Source organism: Gekko japonicus, unplaced genomic scaffold, assembly GCF_001447785.1.
Source record: "Gekko japonicus isolate JY-2015 unplaced genomic scaffold, Gekko_japonicus_V1.1 scaffold340, whole genome shotgun sequence".
Classification (NCBI taxonomy): domain Eukaryota; kingdom Metazoa; phylum Chordata; class Lepidosauria; order Squamata; family Gekkonidae; genus Gekko; species Gekko japonicus.
In genome coordinates, this window is record NW_015161961.1 from 356,478 (window position 1) to 373,903 (window position 17,426).

The 17,426-nt window shown below is 44.2% G+C and overlaps 1 protein-coding gene across 1 annotated transcript in view; it reads right to left on the reverse strand.

Annotated features, from left to right (window-relative positions):
- Positions 1-9,206: 9,206 nt before the first annotated feature.
- STXBP4 (syntaxin binding protein 4) overlaps positions 9,207-17,426 on the reverse strand; it is a 210,631-nt gene continuing 202,411 nt past the window's right edge. The window contains exon 23 of the mRNA XM_015429546.1: positions 9,207-9,323. Coding sequence (XP_015285032.1) covers positions 9,209-9,323 — 115 coding nt within the window. The 3' untranslated portion in view covers positions 9,207-9,208. The remainder of the gene's footprint in view (positions 9,324-17,426) is intronic.

A 17,426-nucleotide genomic window follows, 5' to 3' on the forward strand; every position in this document is an offset into this window, starting at 1 on the left:
CAGCCAATCATTAACCTACCTTTATTTTCCCCTCACTCTTCAACTTTCCACCCCCCACACACCTGCAGCCTCTCCCGTGCTCTGAAGCCCTGACTGCTACGTCACATTGGCTGTCATGGGGGTCACCTCAGCAGCATATAAGGATACAGAGCCCACCATTTTCTCCAGGGGAACTGATCTCTGCCGTCTGGAAAGCAGTTGTAATTCTGAGGGATCTCCAGCCCTCACCTGGAGATTGGACACATTTTACCTCAGAAGAGCAAACTGTTTAGAATGTTAGAGGCAAAAGCCAATCAAGTTGCATATGCAAACGACCTCTGTGTTCCGAGGCAAAGGCCAATGAGGCTGCATATGCGAATAACCTCTGTGTTCTGACTGGCTGTGGGGGGGAGAGGAAGAGCAAAAGTTTAAAATGTTGGAGGCAGGACTCAGGCAAAGCAGCCAGTGGATAGGGAGACCCTCTGAATGACAGATCAGAGAGCGAACAGATTTTGGAGTGTGTGGAATGTTCTAGAGAAGTGCCACCACCATTCGGCTTTTATTTATAAGGGAGATGGGAGGGGAGAGTGCACAAACCCGCAATTTGAGCATGTGGCTAACCTATGTGCCCTGGCACCATGTAAACAGCTGAAAGTTAGTTTCAAATGGATCGTTGGTGAAACTGCTCACAGGTTTGGCAGGATGTTTTATTTAGGCAGTGTCTCTTATGATATTTTACTGGCAATGACTATGAAAATGTTCACATTCACTTGCATTGCTCTCTTTAGTGATTTTGTTTTCCCTCAGTGATGTTATCATGTGGCTAATTGGCTATGTAGGAGTGTGACAACATCATAATTACCACTTGATCCCTCTAAACACCAAATTGGTCCCTATGTCAAGGTACATCCAGTGTACATCTAAACTGTGAAGTCTTCTGAGCAAAAATTCTACTTTGTGAGCTGCTGGAATTAAAGTTGTGAGCGAGCGATTTGGCTCTGGTTTGCTCTGGAGCCATCCTTCCTGAGCTAAGACAAAACCATGTGAGCTGGAGGTTAAAAAATTGTGAGCTAGCTCACACTAACTCAGCTTAGAGGGAACCACTGCTTTACCATCTTCTACACATGCAGAACTAGATATGGTTTCTGGGAGAGCTTCTGAATCTGTTCTACATACAGTTACCCAGAGGTCATTTCGGGGGGGAACGCAGTTCCCCCGGGTGAGGTGCAGGGGGCGGGGCACATGATGAAGCCCCGCCCCCTACTTCTGGCCACCCTGCTTCCAGCCCTCATTCAGCCAGGAGGAGGCAAGAGAAGAGGGAGGGTAAGTTGCTTCCTCCCCGCCTCTCCCCACCCCTGCCTGCCTGGGGCCAGGGAGGGCCTTGGCGGGGCTTCCTCGCACTCCCGCTGGCCTTGCAGGTCCACCGCCGGGCCCCTGATGTCAGGGGGTGTGGCATATGCTAATGAGTTATGCTAATGAGTTCCCCTAGCTCTTTTTCTACGAAATGACCCCTGCAGTTACCACATTGGGTTAATAAGCAAAGGAAAGAGGGGGACAGATACTGAACCAGAGAGCAATCTAACCGAGATACAGAATAGCAAAAGAAAGCAAAATGATAATACCATACATAAAAAATGAACTTTTCAATGGCAATAATACATTTACAATTTACTTATGGCAATTCAATAAAACCATCCACTTTTGTGCAATTTTGGTGTTCAGTTGTATTATTTTAAGCTAATTCCCAGTTTAAGTGACTTTTCACTCAAAGTATGTTTTCCCTCACATGGTCAGTCCAGAGAAACAAACCTGGGCTGATTTCGCACTAGAGCTGCCTTGATGTTGCGCCGCCGTTTGCCCCGATACTATTGTTCAATTTCACACCCAAAGCTGCGGGGCTGCATTTGATCTGCGGCTTCGCCCGATTTCCTCCGCAGTTTCGTGATCCTCAAAAAACAGAATCACGAAACTGCGGGGGAAATCGGGTGAAGCCACGAGTCAAAATGCAGCCCCGCAGCTTCAGGTGTGAAATTGACCAATAGTATCGGGGCAAACGGCAGTGCAACATCGAGGCAGGTCTAGTGCGAAATCAGCCCTGGAAAGAACAGATAGGAGTAGGGGGGTGCCATAAAATGCACCAGAAAATGTGACGGGATGAACATGGAATAGTTTTTCAGGGTAAGAAGGAAAGGGGCCCGTAACCATGTGGGGATGCTACAGGAGAAGAGTGGTTGGCATCAAAGCTAAATGACCAAGAGGAAGGAGGGGAGAGGCTGAGACAATAACAGGTAAGGGGAGGTGCAGAGGTATACGTTCAAGAAGGAAAAAACAGGAGAATGAAAATCACACTTTGCCTGTCTTGATGGAGTCCAGTAGTTTCATGTCAGGAGAGACAGAAGAAGACCTGGGAACAATCAACTACAAGAATGGAAGGAATGGCAAGCCCTTTTTATGTGCCTAAATTTACCTGGACTCAGAGAGAGGAAGTAGTGCCATTGGCCCAAAATTAGCATCCTTAATGTAATTGGGCCAAACTTCAGGATCTGGATTGGTGAAATGGGGATTGCACTACGAGTAGGGGGACTTCAGAATCTGAGACCCCATTGGTGGAAAGGTCAGAATCCAAGCTATCACAGGATACTTCAAACCTTCTGTTGTGAGGGGTACTAGTGAGACATGCATTTAAATGATGTAATGGGAAAGGGAGATGTGTCTGGCTGCAAATGATTTAACTTGGATGGCAGGTGTGACTCAGACCTGTTGACAGTGGTCAGGAGAAGATGGTTAGATGGCCCTTCCTGGGTGCTTGATTAGATTTCCAGAGGAGTCTACACTGTGAGGGAAGGGAGATTCTGAGAGGGTAGATCAGTGCCCTGCGACTCAGTGCCAGGGTGTGAGGAGCCTTGGGGGACCACACAAGAGAATCTTCATCAATGTCCCCTGATTTCTCATGGCAGCCAAGCTACTTCCTCCGGAAAGCATCTGAGGAACTCCATGCCTTGACTGAGAAACTTTGACTCAGTATCTCAAAGGCTGATTCATCCAAGGCTCTAATTTAGCTGGGCTAGATAATCCTGGGATGCAAAAAGGCGTGGGTCTGGGGTGGGAAGCTGTGGGGGTGACATTTGACCGGGTGATATGGCCCATGTGATTAATATAGGAAGAAGAAGCAATCAGGAAGAAAAAACAGCAGCAAAGTAACCACAGATTGGGAAATGACATAGGATTTTTAAAAAGATAAATATTCTCACGGTCCAATCTCATTTTTGGAAGATAGGTGCAGTAGCCTCAGCCACAGGGCAACTTTTGCAATCTGGCCCAGGGAAGTTCAAGGGGTGTGGAGGCAGTGAGCAAGCCTGGGTGGAAGAATGGTGGCTCTTTGGCCCCAGGTGTTCTGAGGCAAGGCAAGGGACAGAGGAGAAGAGGGTGGAGCTTAACTCAAGGGCCAGGTATGAAGCTGGGGCTATAAAAAAGGGAGGAAGGAGGAAATGGGAGGAGGCTGCCAAGAGGAGAAAAAGGAGGCAGAAGTAGGCAGTAGATTGCAGTCTCATGGCTCCTCTCCAATGCAGTGTAACTCTGAGGTAGGTGAAGGGGGCTGGATGGATGAATAAAGCAACCCCCCTAATGAAACAGCGACTCAGTTTGTGATTTCAAGGCCCCATGGACTCCAGGCATGGTGTTTCCCTGCTCCCAAAGGGCATTACAGTAAGATTTGTTTCACTTACTGAATACAACACTGGGAGAGCTTCTCAGCAGATCTATATACTATTAGCCACGTGTGGCTGTGATCTATGAATAGTTAAATCTGTGGATTGGAGCCACACGGAGGGTAAAGAGATTTTTCTGCACACTTGGGGGACTCCCCATGTGTGCAGAAATCCCCCCAAATCTTAACAAAAATGTATAGGTAAAGGTTCCCTTGCTCGAAAGCCAGTTGAATCCGACTATAGGGTTGCGGTGCTCATCTCCGTTTCAAAGCCGAAGAGCCAGCGCCCTCCGAAGACGTTTCCGTGGTCATGTGGCCGGCATGACTAAACACCAAGGCGCACGGAACGCTGTTACCTTCCCACCGAAGTGGTACCTATTTATCTACTTGCAATTTCTTGCTTTCGAACTGCTAGGTTGGCAGGAGCTGGAACTAGAGACAGGCGCTCACTCCGTCATGCGGCACCCGGGTCTCGAACTGCTGAACTACTGACCTTCCACAGCCTGCAGTTCAGCGTCTTAACCACTTGAGCCACCACAGCTCCCACAAAAATGTAAGGAATTTTAAATCTCTCCCCCCCCCCCAATACAATTGCGATGAGAGCAGAGCCACTACAGCCCGGCCTGGCAGCAGACACTAGTAGCCATGCCTGGCACAGCCTCAGTATTAAAGCACCCTGGCAGCTGTGCTGGGCCTGGTTTCTACAGTGGAAGCCACCTAGGAGACGTTGTGACCTGGCCACAGTGGAGGAGGTTGCTCTGGATCGCTGCAGCCTGGCCGAGTGGAGGACTCCCAGCAGCTGCTGCAGCATGGCAGCAACTGCGGAGAACACCTAGCAGGTGTGCCGGGCTTGGAGGTGATGGAGGACACACCTGCAGCCATGCCAGCTCAGCAGTGGCAGAGGAGGGTGCCAGAAGCCAGGCTGAATAGCAGCGGAGGAAGATGCTGGATTCATCCCTCCCCAGCAAGCATCACAGGTCCCCATTTGTCATACCCTAATCTTGTGGGTGTGCACCTTTAGGAATATTAAGAATTCATAACCTTATAGATCTTACCTCTTTGAGATTTTCAAAAATTGGGTTGCGTGCAAGACAGGACCACACAAACGAGACATATGCACACATTAGATGGCCCTCACAAGTGGCTGAAACTGTGCAGCTAATAAAATGGCCTTTTAAAAAGAGCGTCCCATTTCTGCTGATTCACTCACTGCCTTCCAAAGGATGCTGTTTTATTCCAGCCTCATATCCACCATGGCACACTCCTCATCTAAGTGCCTGAAGCTGACGTAATGTAAAATAACAAATCACTCATCTGGGACCCATGAAGTGGCTTTCATGGAAGGAATTATTAGGCTGGTTAACTTCAGTTCAAATAGAGACATCGGTGGGAGTTGGCAGAACATGCTTTCCAGAAATTGCCAGCCACATTTATCCCTTGACAGTGGGGGGTGGGGGAGGCATTTCCCATTGCAAATCCTAATATGTAATGGCTGTTAAAGGATTCCAGCGGGCACAGTTATTCCATGGAAGCTTCTCTTGCTGGCAGATGCTGTATGAGCAGGTAATGCACTGCTCCCATGAGCCAAATATATCCTCAAGCAGAGAGCTGATTAATATGCAGCGAAGGCTACGGCAAGGGTGTTTCAGGGAAGGGAAAATGGGTTTCCTTATATAGCTTTCTGTTGGCTCGGGCTTTAAATTACATCTTAAGCAGCACAGGAATGCTTAGAAACAGAGATGCTAACACGCAGCCTAATTCAGCAATTCTTTGCGAGCTCAGGAGCTTTGGTGAGAACATGGCGCTCTCCCACCCACAATGGATTCCCTGTTCACTTCAACAGAGGGGACGTTTTTGCATGTGTGTAGACGTGTGAATGGAGAAGACTGCTCATGGAAGAGTTTTGCAAATATTTTGGATTGGGCACCTGATCTAGGTCCCAGTCCAACGATATTTTGAGACACGGGCAGCTGCCACACAGGTGTTTTGATCTGTCCTGCCTCTCAAATGGGAGTGAGTTTTTTGAGGAGCATCCACACAATGTCATCCGCCAACTGTTCTCCGTCTGTCACTTATCATGGTTTCCCCTGGTTTGTTCCTGTTTCCCAAAACTGCTTGGATACAGGGAAATCATAGTTAAAGCAGGACACTCCACTGCTGCTGCATTTGCAAAGGAATGCAGAATGAAGAAAAAATATCATCACTGCATGGAAGGAGCCACGATAAAGCTGCTATTCCTTAGGACTGCCAAATGCAGCTTGAGAAGCCTATTTTGTCCCAAAGATAAATACAAGTGGTGCAAGGTCATTGCTGCTTTCACACATGATGGATAATGTACTTTCGATGTACTTCAGCAATTGTTTGCAACTGGATTGTCCTGTTCGACACAAGAAAATCCAGTTGCAAATTATAGCTAAAGTGCACTTGAAAGTGCATCATCCAAATATGTGTTAAAGCGGAATTAGACATGAGGACTGAGGCCAAAGATGGCACGTGGGTTCTCCAATCTCATACTGTGCTATTAAGCAGAACTATTAAGTAATAAACAACGCTAAAGAGCCAAACACTGGAAATGAAAATTAGGGCAATTTATTTTGCAATAAACACTCTATGAACATTGTTGTCTAGTACTTGTTACAAATCCTCAATCCACAGTTTCTATTTACAATTTCTGGTGTAATCAAGTTTGCTTTCTGAATTAACCATGAAAGTAAGACAAGCAAGGACTAGAATGTAGTTGTGTTCTTTTTAAGGACTATAATCGGCTTCAATATTTGTATAAGCTTTGCATTGAGATACCATGGTACAAAAAGTGCACCTACGGCAATTCACCTGGACCAGCGAGGATCAAGCAGCAGCAAGGTGGTCTGCAATGACCTACTCTGGAGAATCCATCAATTAGTATGCAACGGCAGAGACAGATCTCCCAGTTGCTGAAATGCTATTAGATGGAGGAGAGGGGGTTGAAGATTGTCATCATGGATGTTAGTAGGATACATGTTTTAACCTAATTAGTCAACGTATGCATTGGTTTAAAAGACTACAAAACAGATTTGCAGGGTGAGGAAAAAAGGCAGTAAATCCCTGCTAGGAGCTCCCCCCACCCCCACCCCCAGCCCAACCCTCTTTTAAAAGGGGATCAGTTTCTAAGCAGAACTGTAGCCAATCAGCTAATGAAGTCTGACCATGCTGGCTACAGATCAAGGCCCCTTTTGACAGTCATGGCATCCTTCAGTTTTGGTATGAGGATGCAGAGAATTCACTGTCCAAGCTTCCTTACAGTGCCACTGCAAGCAGAGTTGCACCCTTTCTAAAACCACTGAAATCAATTGGCTTAGAAGGTTGTAACTCACTTTAGGATGGCATTGTTAATCACCTTATACAACTACAATTCCCAAGATTCTTGGCGGGAGGGAAACCACAGGAGGCAAAGTAATCTGCTACCTGTAGGCTTCTGTTTTTCTCATTGGGTCTTGTCTATTAAAGCCTCTCCCTGAGGTTCCACTGTTTTCTGATGTCCCCAAAGTCTTCTTTTGGCTCCCATGTTGTCTAATAGAAAGGAAACCAAAAGGCAAAAAAATTTCATGTGATAGGTGACTGGTTTATTATCATACAAAGCCCCTATGTGTTTCGCCGTTTCGTCAGGTGGATCAGAGAATTCACCTAGTGCTGGACCCCTACACAGCAATTAAAATCTTTTACTAGTAAAAGAATTTAGTGTGCGTGTTATTGAGTTCTTTTCATATGGTAGAGGCAACCTCACAAGATATCTGACAGGAAATATCTATTATCTTGCTCAAAAAATTGACGTATCACTCCAGGGTGGCCTTAGACATTTCGCCACCATAAACACATGCTTAAAGACTTGTGAATAAGACAATTCTGTTCTCCGTGGCCAATTGTGCCTGTATCAGCTGTTCCCTACTCATGGTTATTATTTATTCACTTCATTTATACCTTGCCTTTCTTCCCAATGGAGACCTAAAGCAGCTTAAATCATTCTCCCACTTTCATTTTCTCCTTGCAACAATCTTGTGAGGTAGGTTAGGCTGAGAGTGTCTGACTGGCCCAAGGTGTCCCAGCGAGCTTCCCATGGCAGAGCAGCGATTTGAACTTGGGTCTCCCAGATCCTTGTGCAAACGCTAACCTCTATACCACGCTGTTTCTCTAATAGGCCAACTGATTCATTTCCCATGAGTTATAGCCCACAATTTTGTACCCAGTATGCAAAATTGCAGTGCCATGCCCAATGAGACAAACCACAAGTTTGCCACAGTAGAAACCGTCCCCTGCTCTAGCAGTCATTGCAGGCAACCAGATGAGGAGTACCATCTGGTGACTATGGAAGCAGATGCACCTCTCTGTTCAAAGTAAAAGAAACCTCCATCCACTTCATGAGCTACAGATGGGAATGTGTGCCCAGTAGGAGTGGCCACAACTGAGAAACGAACCGCAGTCCGAGCACAAACCAGGTCAGTTTGCGGTTTGTTTTGAACTGGTTTGTTTGGTTGTGTCATCCCAAATCCAAAAACAAACAACCTTTTTTCTGTGAAGGCTCATTTGGTTCATTAAAGTGGTTTCCTGGGGGCACCTGCTGGGGGGGACTATAACGCAGACATCCCAAATCCAATCTTTGCCAAACTTGGAGGGTGGCTTGAGAAGAGCCTGCTGAAGAAAACCTGTGAATTTGGCATCTCTAACTCATGAGGGGGCTGTTCTACCGACTCCTGAACTCACCAAACCACGAACCTGTTTGGGAAACAGGAAAAGTTCATGAAAGTTCGTGGTTCATGGTTTGTGTAATCAAACACACCATGAACCACCATTTTCCCAGTTCATGCCCATCCCTAGTGCCCAGCCATTGAACATTAAGCCTGATTCTCTTTGCACAACCTTATCCTGAGTTCTGATATATAGAAAAACATGACCTTGTAATCTGACCAAATGCAAAAAACCTAACCCCGCTCTGAGCCCTGGTGAGGACTTAAAATGCTTGTGAAGGATTAGAATGTTGATAGCAGCTGAGAATCAGTTACAGGGAAACAGGAAGCAAGGGGGAGGGGATGAGAAAACCTGCTGAAACTTACAGAATCCTGGGATGGTGGCGAGATTGTGAGGGGTGGGGTATTCCTCCCAAATTGTTTCACTTCCTGTGATCCTTCATGGCCCCCCCGCTCATAGATACACAAATGACCACTATGTATTAAAAACAGGTACAAATACTTCGCCCCCCCCCCAATTAGATTAACTATTGAGTACTTGCTGCATAATGCAAGTTAAGAGAAACCCTTTCTTTGGGAGACTGGGCTCATCAGCCTGCTAGAGAAAGTCCACTGATACAGAGAGAGATATTGTGAAGGAGCAAATTATTTCATCCTTGAACCCAATCCCACATAAGTAGTGGTAAAACTTCTAATAATTTGCACTGGAACGAGCTCATCAACTCCGGACAACTGGAAATAAGTCAACTTTCAGCAATCACATTGAAACCACACTGCATTCATTTTCCACTAGTGGGTGTCCTCAGCTTTTGGGATCTGGTGACTCTCGGAAACCATCATCCTCATTCTCTTCAGAGCACGGCAAGGTGAGTACATTGGTAACAGGATGGATCCAGGATGTCGTCTGTGTCACATGGCTAGGGAAGGGCAAAAAAGAAAAAAAAGATATTAACAATGCAGTCCTAAGAATACTGTCCTGGAAGTAAGTCTTATTAAGACCTGAGTAGGATTCTGACTAGACCTGGTTATTTATTTATTCTTTAGATTTGTATCCCGCCCTCCCCGAAGGCTCAGGGCGGCTAACAAGGGCATAAATGCCAGATTTAAACAATAAAAACAGTATAAAATACAATAATACAGCATAATACAGTTATTAAAAATCGTAAAAATAAAAATATCGGTGCTCCAATACTCACTCCAAAACCATAAAACCAAGATGGTGTTCTGAAGATGTTAGAACAGAACAGCAACAGTATATGTCCCCACAACCCTGTCATCTGCCAGGGACGTCTCGCACCCCCGATGATACCCGCACCAGCGGTGGTAGAGTGCGGTGATGGAAAAAGCGTTGGTGGAATAATGGTGGCGGCGGCTCCTACTCAAAAGCCTGGTGGAATAGCTCCGTTTTGCAGGCCCCGCGGAACTGCACAAGGCTCTCTAAATCTACCACCTTGCTTGACAATTAAAAAAACAACAACACTTTTCTGTACAAGCCATAAATGTGCTATTGGGAATCCAGCAGTTGTGATTTCTTGTTTCTTCACACCAGAGGAAAGGAGACAACCCTGCTTTGGGAAAATAGTTTCTTACACATATGGAGATATATGCTTCAGTACTAGATACGGAAGCATGCAACCTGCAGTGGAATTATGAAGTAGGTAGGGTAGCCTTGCTATTTTTTTAATACAGTAAAACCTTGCCATTCACAGGTTTTGATTTGTGATTTCACTTATTCATGGTCTGATCACATGACATGGCCTCCAGCCTGTTACCATGACATCATTGTGACCACTGCACTGATGAACTTTGCAAAAAAAGAGAGTTGTTTTGCTACTAAAAGGAAGTGTCTGCAGATTTCACTATTCATGGTTATCCCAGAAACAGATCCACCGTACCTAACTGGATGCTCTTGGAGTGAGTGATTCAGTGGGGAAAGCAATCCATCTCTGAAGAACTGATTTTCATCAACATAATCAATGTTCTAAATGTTTATAAAATGCATAGGAGGAAGACGGCAGTTCCACCGAGTTAAAGGATTTCAGACAACGATGCTGGGGTGGGGAGAAAAAAGCTGAAACCCTAGAAAGCTTCTGCCAGTCAGAGGAGACAATATTAAGCCAGATGGACTAAGGCTCTGACTCCATATGGGGCAACTTCAGATAGAACGCTCAGTAGATCTAGTCACCCAGACTGCCCTGATTGTGAGGAAGAAGAGGCAGCAGCCCCCCTTTATAGAAACCTTCTAAAGGAGGAACTTTCTAAGGCAGTGGTCCTCACAGAAATATCTGAGTCAATGGAATGGTCTATCTGTGCTGTAGTTTGACTTTCACTCTAACGAGGTGTTTAACTATTTGTGAGTAAGTAGCATGTTCTGCTTTTAAAGATGCATTCAGCTCAGTGCTAAATGTCTTGCTTTGGAAAGCGAGTCCTATTGGCTTCAATGACATTGACCCTCAAAGTAAAGTAGACTCATTTAGCAAAGACAAACACGCCAGTCTGGTTATTGAGAAACAGGAGACCCTGCTACTGCAGATGAAGAAATGAAGCGTACCACGAGAGATGTTCACTCTTCCTTTCCAAGTGTGTGGGTAGTGCACAGCTCTCCTTCCTTTCACAGGAAAAAGTGTCGTTGATAATAACAACACTGTGCTGTGCTGAATTCTGCTAATAGATTCAGAATTGCTATAGTCAAGCCTCTGTAGAAAGGCTTGCGACTGGTGATGGTCTTTAGCAAAATGCAAACAAAGGCAACTTTTGAATTTGCGTTAATATACAAACTGGATGGAAAACTAAACAAGTCTAGAGGAGGGATGAGAAATCTGTCCCCCAATAGTCAGAGCATTAGGCCATCTAGCCCAGCATGCAGAGTTGAGCCCACCAACCAAGGCTGCAGTGATGGCCATATACTTATGCCTACTACAGACTAGAACAATGCTGTCAGTTTGAGATGCATGCAGGGAGACATCTGGAGAGAAAAAGAACTCCAGCTCCTTCCTGATTCCTTCATACTGATGGTCTTCTACTCTTGCCCAGCAGAAGGGACAGCAGCCGTGGCTGCTGCTGTGGGATGACTCATTGACTCCAGGAAGCTAGAAAGAAGCAAGGGAGCCATCAGAGAAGCAGCCACATCAGAGGTTCATCTTGGATCCCACCTCAGAAGAATGGACCCTATCTTTCTCCTCCCTGTCTCCCTTACTTTGTACATTACACAGGTGGTTTGATGATCTCACAAACCTGCCTGCACTCCATGCTGAATTGGGGCAGGGTGGTAGTAGCCATCAACCCTGCAAAATAGCCAAATGTTATTCTGGTTATTCCAGCCAATGCTGGAAATGTAAAGCTAATGTAGGGACCTTCTATCATATGTGGTGGAAATGTGGTAAGATACAAGGCTATTGGAAAATGGTACGGAAGATAATTCAAGGAATCTTGGGGAAAAAATCTAGCATTAAAACCTGAAATATATTTGTTAAATATGATTCCGAATGGATACAATTTGCAAGAAACATATATATTGTCATATATATTAACCGCTGTGTGCTTGTTACTGGCTAAAAACTGGAAATCTGATATAATACCCTCTAGAGAAGACCTAACACTCAAAATACTAGAATTAACACAAATGGATTATTTGAGTTTGATGCTTCAAAATGAAAATGAAAAGGTACATCACAAGAGATGGTTAAAGGTGTGTAAATGGATAGAAGATTTATTTAATGTATAAGACTCTATCGTATGTGAAAAATACATAGATGAAATGTAATATCTTTAGAAAACTGAAAATAAACGTGGTTTTTTTAAAAAAAATCCTGCATAAGATTCCAACATAGAAAAAGCCACGACGTGATGCTGGGGCCGGAATCACAATGGATCTCCACATTACATACGTCAGTTCTCCTGAAGGAAATGGCAGCTTTGGAATGTGGACAGTATGATATATGATAGAGCATAGGAGAAAAGGAAGTCCTAGAATGACTGAGCTCTTTCCTCTCCTCAAATTCTGCGCATCTCAAGCACCACCTTCAGATCTCCAGAAATTCCCCAAACTGGAGCTGGCAACTTATCAACAGGGCCAATCGGGTGCAGAATAGGAGGGCCATTTGGCCTGGGCCTCAAGCAAAAATGTGTGTGGGGGCTCACATTTAACCACTTCTTATTCTGGCATTTGATGTTTCATAACTTGTTTGAATGAGCATCATGTATCACAATGGTTCATTTTTATTATGGCTGGCTAGCGGCCTCAAAAGCCGGAAGCAGCCCAGGCCTCTCTGGACCGCTAAAAGGGCCTGAGTGTCAAGTATAAGTATGTGTGGACAAATAACTTCTGCATGTCCATTCAGTGGAGAGGAAGTTACTGATTGTGGTGTCATCCTGGAGAAATCCAGGCTTTGAGTCTCAGTAGATCTCATCGCATGGGCAGATGGTATGTGATACATGGTATTTTCACGTGATCTTGATTTATGAGATAGTTTATAGGCATGAAAAAGTTGGACAAAGAAAATATAACATTTCCTCTTTGTATGACTTGTGTGCCTTAAAAAAAAACCCTTCTGGATCCTGGCCACAATCAAGGACAGTTCCGATAACTGGCTGCCACAAGAGACAGAATATATCCACAATCATCCAGTTTGCAGTGTATATTTAACTATGTAGATGAACAACCCCTTACTTTCAAGCAAACATGCTCATCAGAAGCCCATCATCATCATCATCACTTATACAGAGCAATAGAGATTGGTGATATTTTACACTGTAGCAGAAGCAAAAAGGACAGACCGCTTCCAATCTAAATTTTTATACAGAGGGAAGCAATAGAGGGAGGGAAGGGAAGACAGAGGTAAAGCCAAGAGTGTTATAAATGGGCTGAAATCCCTAAATTTTTAGACTATTTTTCCTACCTGATATTTAATTCCTTTGTAAGACCACGCCAAAACTAGAGATTTGAAAAACTGCAAAGGTTTAAGTTCTAATAATACTGCTGTGTTCTAATTCTGTCAGTCTTGCTGGAACAATGCTGATAGGAACAATATTGTTACACTTCAAATACTTCCTGAAAATGACGTAATTTTCAATGCAACCCAAAGAATGCGTTCCTGGGAGTAAGTCCCACTGAGTAGACCCGAGCAGGGTTCTGAGCAGACCTGCTTTGGATTGCACTGCAACTCACTAAAGACAAAGTGTGGTGTAGTGGTTAAGAGTGTGGATTCTAATCTGGGAGAACTGGGTTTGAGTCCCCACTCCTTCACATGCAGCCAGCTGGTGTGACCTTGGTTCAGTCACAAGTTCTCTGAGAGCTGTCTTCTCAAGAGCAGTCCTCAAAAGAGCTCTCTCAGCCCCACCTACCTCACAGGGTGTCTGTTGAGGGGAAGGGACGGGAAGGGAGATTGTAAACCGCTCTGAGATGCTGAGTGAAGGGGGGGGTATAAATTCAATCTCTTCTTCTTCATTACTGGCATTTTGTAAATGGGACTGGGTGCGTAAGACTTCAGAGAGCTGCTGCCAGTCAGAGCAGAAAGGAGAGGGCTAGAGGGGCTCTTTAACGAGGGGTAGATCAACATATATCCTGTGTATGGTACAAGGGTGAACGTGTGCCAGTGCTGTGAATGTGTGCCAAAATCATTTTTACACTTTCTAATGTTACGTGTGTCCTCCCTTGATGGAGTGGTTGAAGGCAGTTTCCTATAATCACGACGATCAGAGCATCTGGTAGGGTCAAATTCTAGCTGCAGTACTTGCAAAGACTTGGACGTTCGCATTTCACATTCCGTGTCATATTTGCGATACAGGACTAAGGTGTGGTTCAGATGTCCCCTCAAATGTGTGCAGGCGTCTCCTCAGTGTTTGGGATTCCTCAGGAGAAGGGCCTCCCATCCATCAGCATTCAAAGCAGTCAGTTCCAGAGAGGATTCATGTACAGCTGGCTTGCCATCACTGCCTGGTCCCCCCACTTGCAAAGAGACGGTGCTGTACATCAATCCATTCCTCCAGGCAGCCTTGGCTCTCTCATTTGAAAGCAGGAGCTCCTTGTTTGATATTGCCTTTCCTTAGTCAGTGGAGATCTTTCTGACCAGACCAAAAAAACTCCTACTTTCAAAGGCTGTGGAGGATGCTTTGATGTGGGACATTAGTTTCTTCTTTCTGGGAGTGAGGGATGATGTGAGAAGAGGAGGAGAGAGGGCCGTTGCCTCTTCTGCACTTTACTGGAATGATACTCTAAATGCTGCTGGATAGGGATCCATTCCCCCACCCCCACCCCGTTCCCTGCAGGCACTGGGACATAAGCATCTCTTATTGGACAGGAAGGAGAACTCCTCACTTCCACAATGAGAGGTTTGTTTCAAGAACTGAATGAACGCCTTTCAGGTTCAAAAGCTTCTCCAGAGGCTCAGAAGCACAAGAGATAAGCGACACCACAACATGTGATTTGTCTTGATTTCATCTCTCAAGACTTTCCCCACAAGCTCTAGTGCATAATGTGGAAGCAATTATGGGGAGGGGTTATGGCTCAGTGGTACAGCGTCTGCTTTGAACACAGAAGGTCCCAAGATCAGTCCTCGGCATCTCCAGTTAAAAAGATCAAGTAATAGATGATGTGAAAGACCTCTGCCTGAGACCCGGGAGAACCACTGCCTGTCAGAACAGACAATGCTTAATAGATGAATGAGCTGACTCAAAACAAGACAGCCTCATGTATGGATGTGTTCAATGATATATACAGAATGCAAAGCATCATCTGGCTCTTTCACTTCTGACATCTGTCAACAAATCTCTGACACTGTTCAACCAATCAATCGTATTTGACACATACCATGAGAGTGAATGAAGCAGCCCTTGATTCACACACAGCCGTGTGTGTGTGTAAATCTCCAAAGCTCGGTCTCACTTACCTGACCTTGCCCCCTAATTAGAAAGCAAATGCTTATAAATAAACACTAAGCCCAGAAATCCTCAATGCACATAACAGGCAGAGTTGACGAAGGTACAGTATGCTTGCTGACTGCCTCACTGCTTATATATATAGACCTCTGAGAGTGCTGTGGCTAAAGAGCTTTGACATAATCAGTCTGATGAGATAATCCCAGATTTACTGTTTTGTAGAACATTCTCATATTGGAAAATCCATCCTCTCTTGCTCCGAGGGGAGGAACCTCACTAAATGAGACGAGGTAGGAGTTTAAAACCTGATGATGGGAGAAAATGCCTCATACTAGTTCTCGTTCTTATCCAGTACTCACAGGCTGAGGTCGTTTTCCAGCATGGATACTTGAGATCCTTTCCACTGGGGGTGTTAGTAATACAAATTCCCATACGTATCTCCCCTGCTATCCCTTTCCCAACCCAAATAAAAACTTTTCCACTTAAAATGCTGAGCAGAATGGCCTGGCAAACCAACCTTGATGGGAAAAATATCAATTTGACCAGAGTTTAACCAACAGAGCTATTTAAGTCCCTGATTCTTAAGAGCCTTAATGTTTGGAGGCCGGGTACCCATGATTATTTTAAGGAAAGGGAAGTGCTTCCTTGCAGGCTATGGCAACATCAGCTTTTTCACTAGGAGTAACCCAAGCGCAAAGAAAACAATGCCAGGATTGCCGATACAGTGAGACACTTGAAAATGTCATGTCTGAATAGGGAGGTTTCTTTTGGTGACAGGTCCTAATATTCAGAAAACAGTGTGCTGCTTCTGCTGCATACATGTCCAAACATTGAAACAGACATGTCTTTATACTTGGACAATTTACCACTGCCAAAAGTACAAAATGAATTCAAGGAATTACTAAATGGTCGAATACAAAAAGAAGAAGTGAGCAAGGCAATAGAAGAAACAAAGTTGGGCAAAGCACCTGGGCCGGATGGATTTACAGCGAAGTTTTATAAAAAATTAAAAGATGAATTGATCCCGGCCCTGGAGACTTTATCCAATGAGATAAGAGAGACCAAGAGAGTGCCTGATACATGGAAGGAAGCAATTATTTCATTGATACCAAAAGAAGGACAAGACCTAACCAATGTTAAAAACTACAGACCAATTTCGCTGTTGAATAATGATTACAAGATATTTGCCAAAATAATTGCAGAAAGGGTGAAAAAATATTTACAAGTGGTGATATCAGAAGAACAAGCGGGTTTTTTTTACCAAAGAGGCAAATAAGAGACAATTTAAGAACGGTAATGGATGCAATTGAGTATTATGAAAAACACCCAGAGAAAGAAGTGGCCTTTTTATTTGTGGATGCAGAAAAAGCATTTGATAACTTAAATTGGGACTTTATGTTTCAACTAATGGAAAAGATTGAAGTGGGGCACCATTTTAATAATATAATTGAGGCGATCTATTCAGATCAAAGAGCGAAATTGAATATAAACAAAGACTTGACAGATCACCTCAAAGTACAAAAAGGAACGAGGCAAGGATGCCCACTTTCACCATTGCTATTTATTTGGGTGTTGGAAGTATTACTACAGAAAATTAAGGAAGATGATGACATCAAAGGGTTGAACCATAAAGGCTACAAATATAAATATAGAGCATTTGCAGATGACGTGATGTTCATCGTGGAGGATCCAAGCGAGAAATTACCGTTGTTGTTTCAAAAAATATCTGAATTTGGTGAACTGGCAGGGTTTTATGTGAACAAAAATAAAACCAAACTCATTTGCAAAAATATGATTAAAAATAAACAAAAGGAATTGCAAGAACTGGTACAATGTGAAGTAGTGAAGAAGACGAAATACCTGGGAATAGAGCTAACAGCGAAAAATGTGGATCTGTATAAAAATAATTATGTGAAAGTGTGGAATAAGATAACTCAAGACTTTAAGAAATGGGACAGTATGAACTTATCCCTAATGGGCAGAATTTCAGTGGTAAAAATGAATGTTTTACCACGGTTGATGTTCCTATTTCAGACTATTCCAATATTGAATAAGACAGATCTGTTGAATAAATGGCAACAAGAGATTTCAAAATTTGTTTGGGCGGGAAGGAAGCCCAGAATAAAAATGAAGATTCTTTGTGA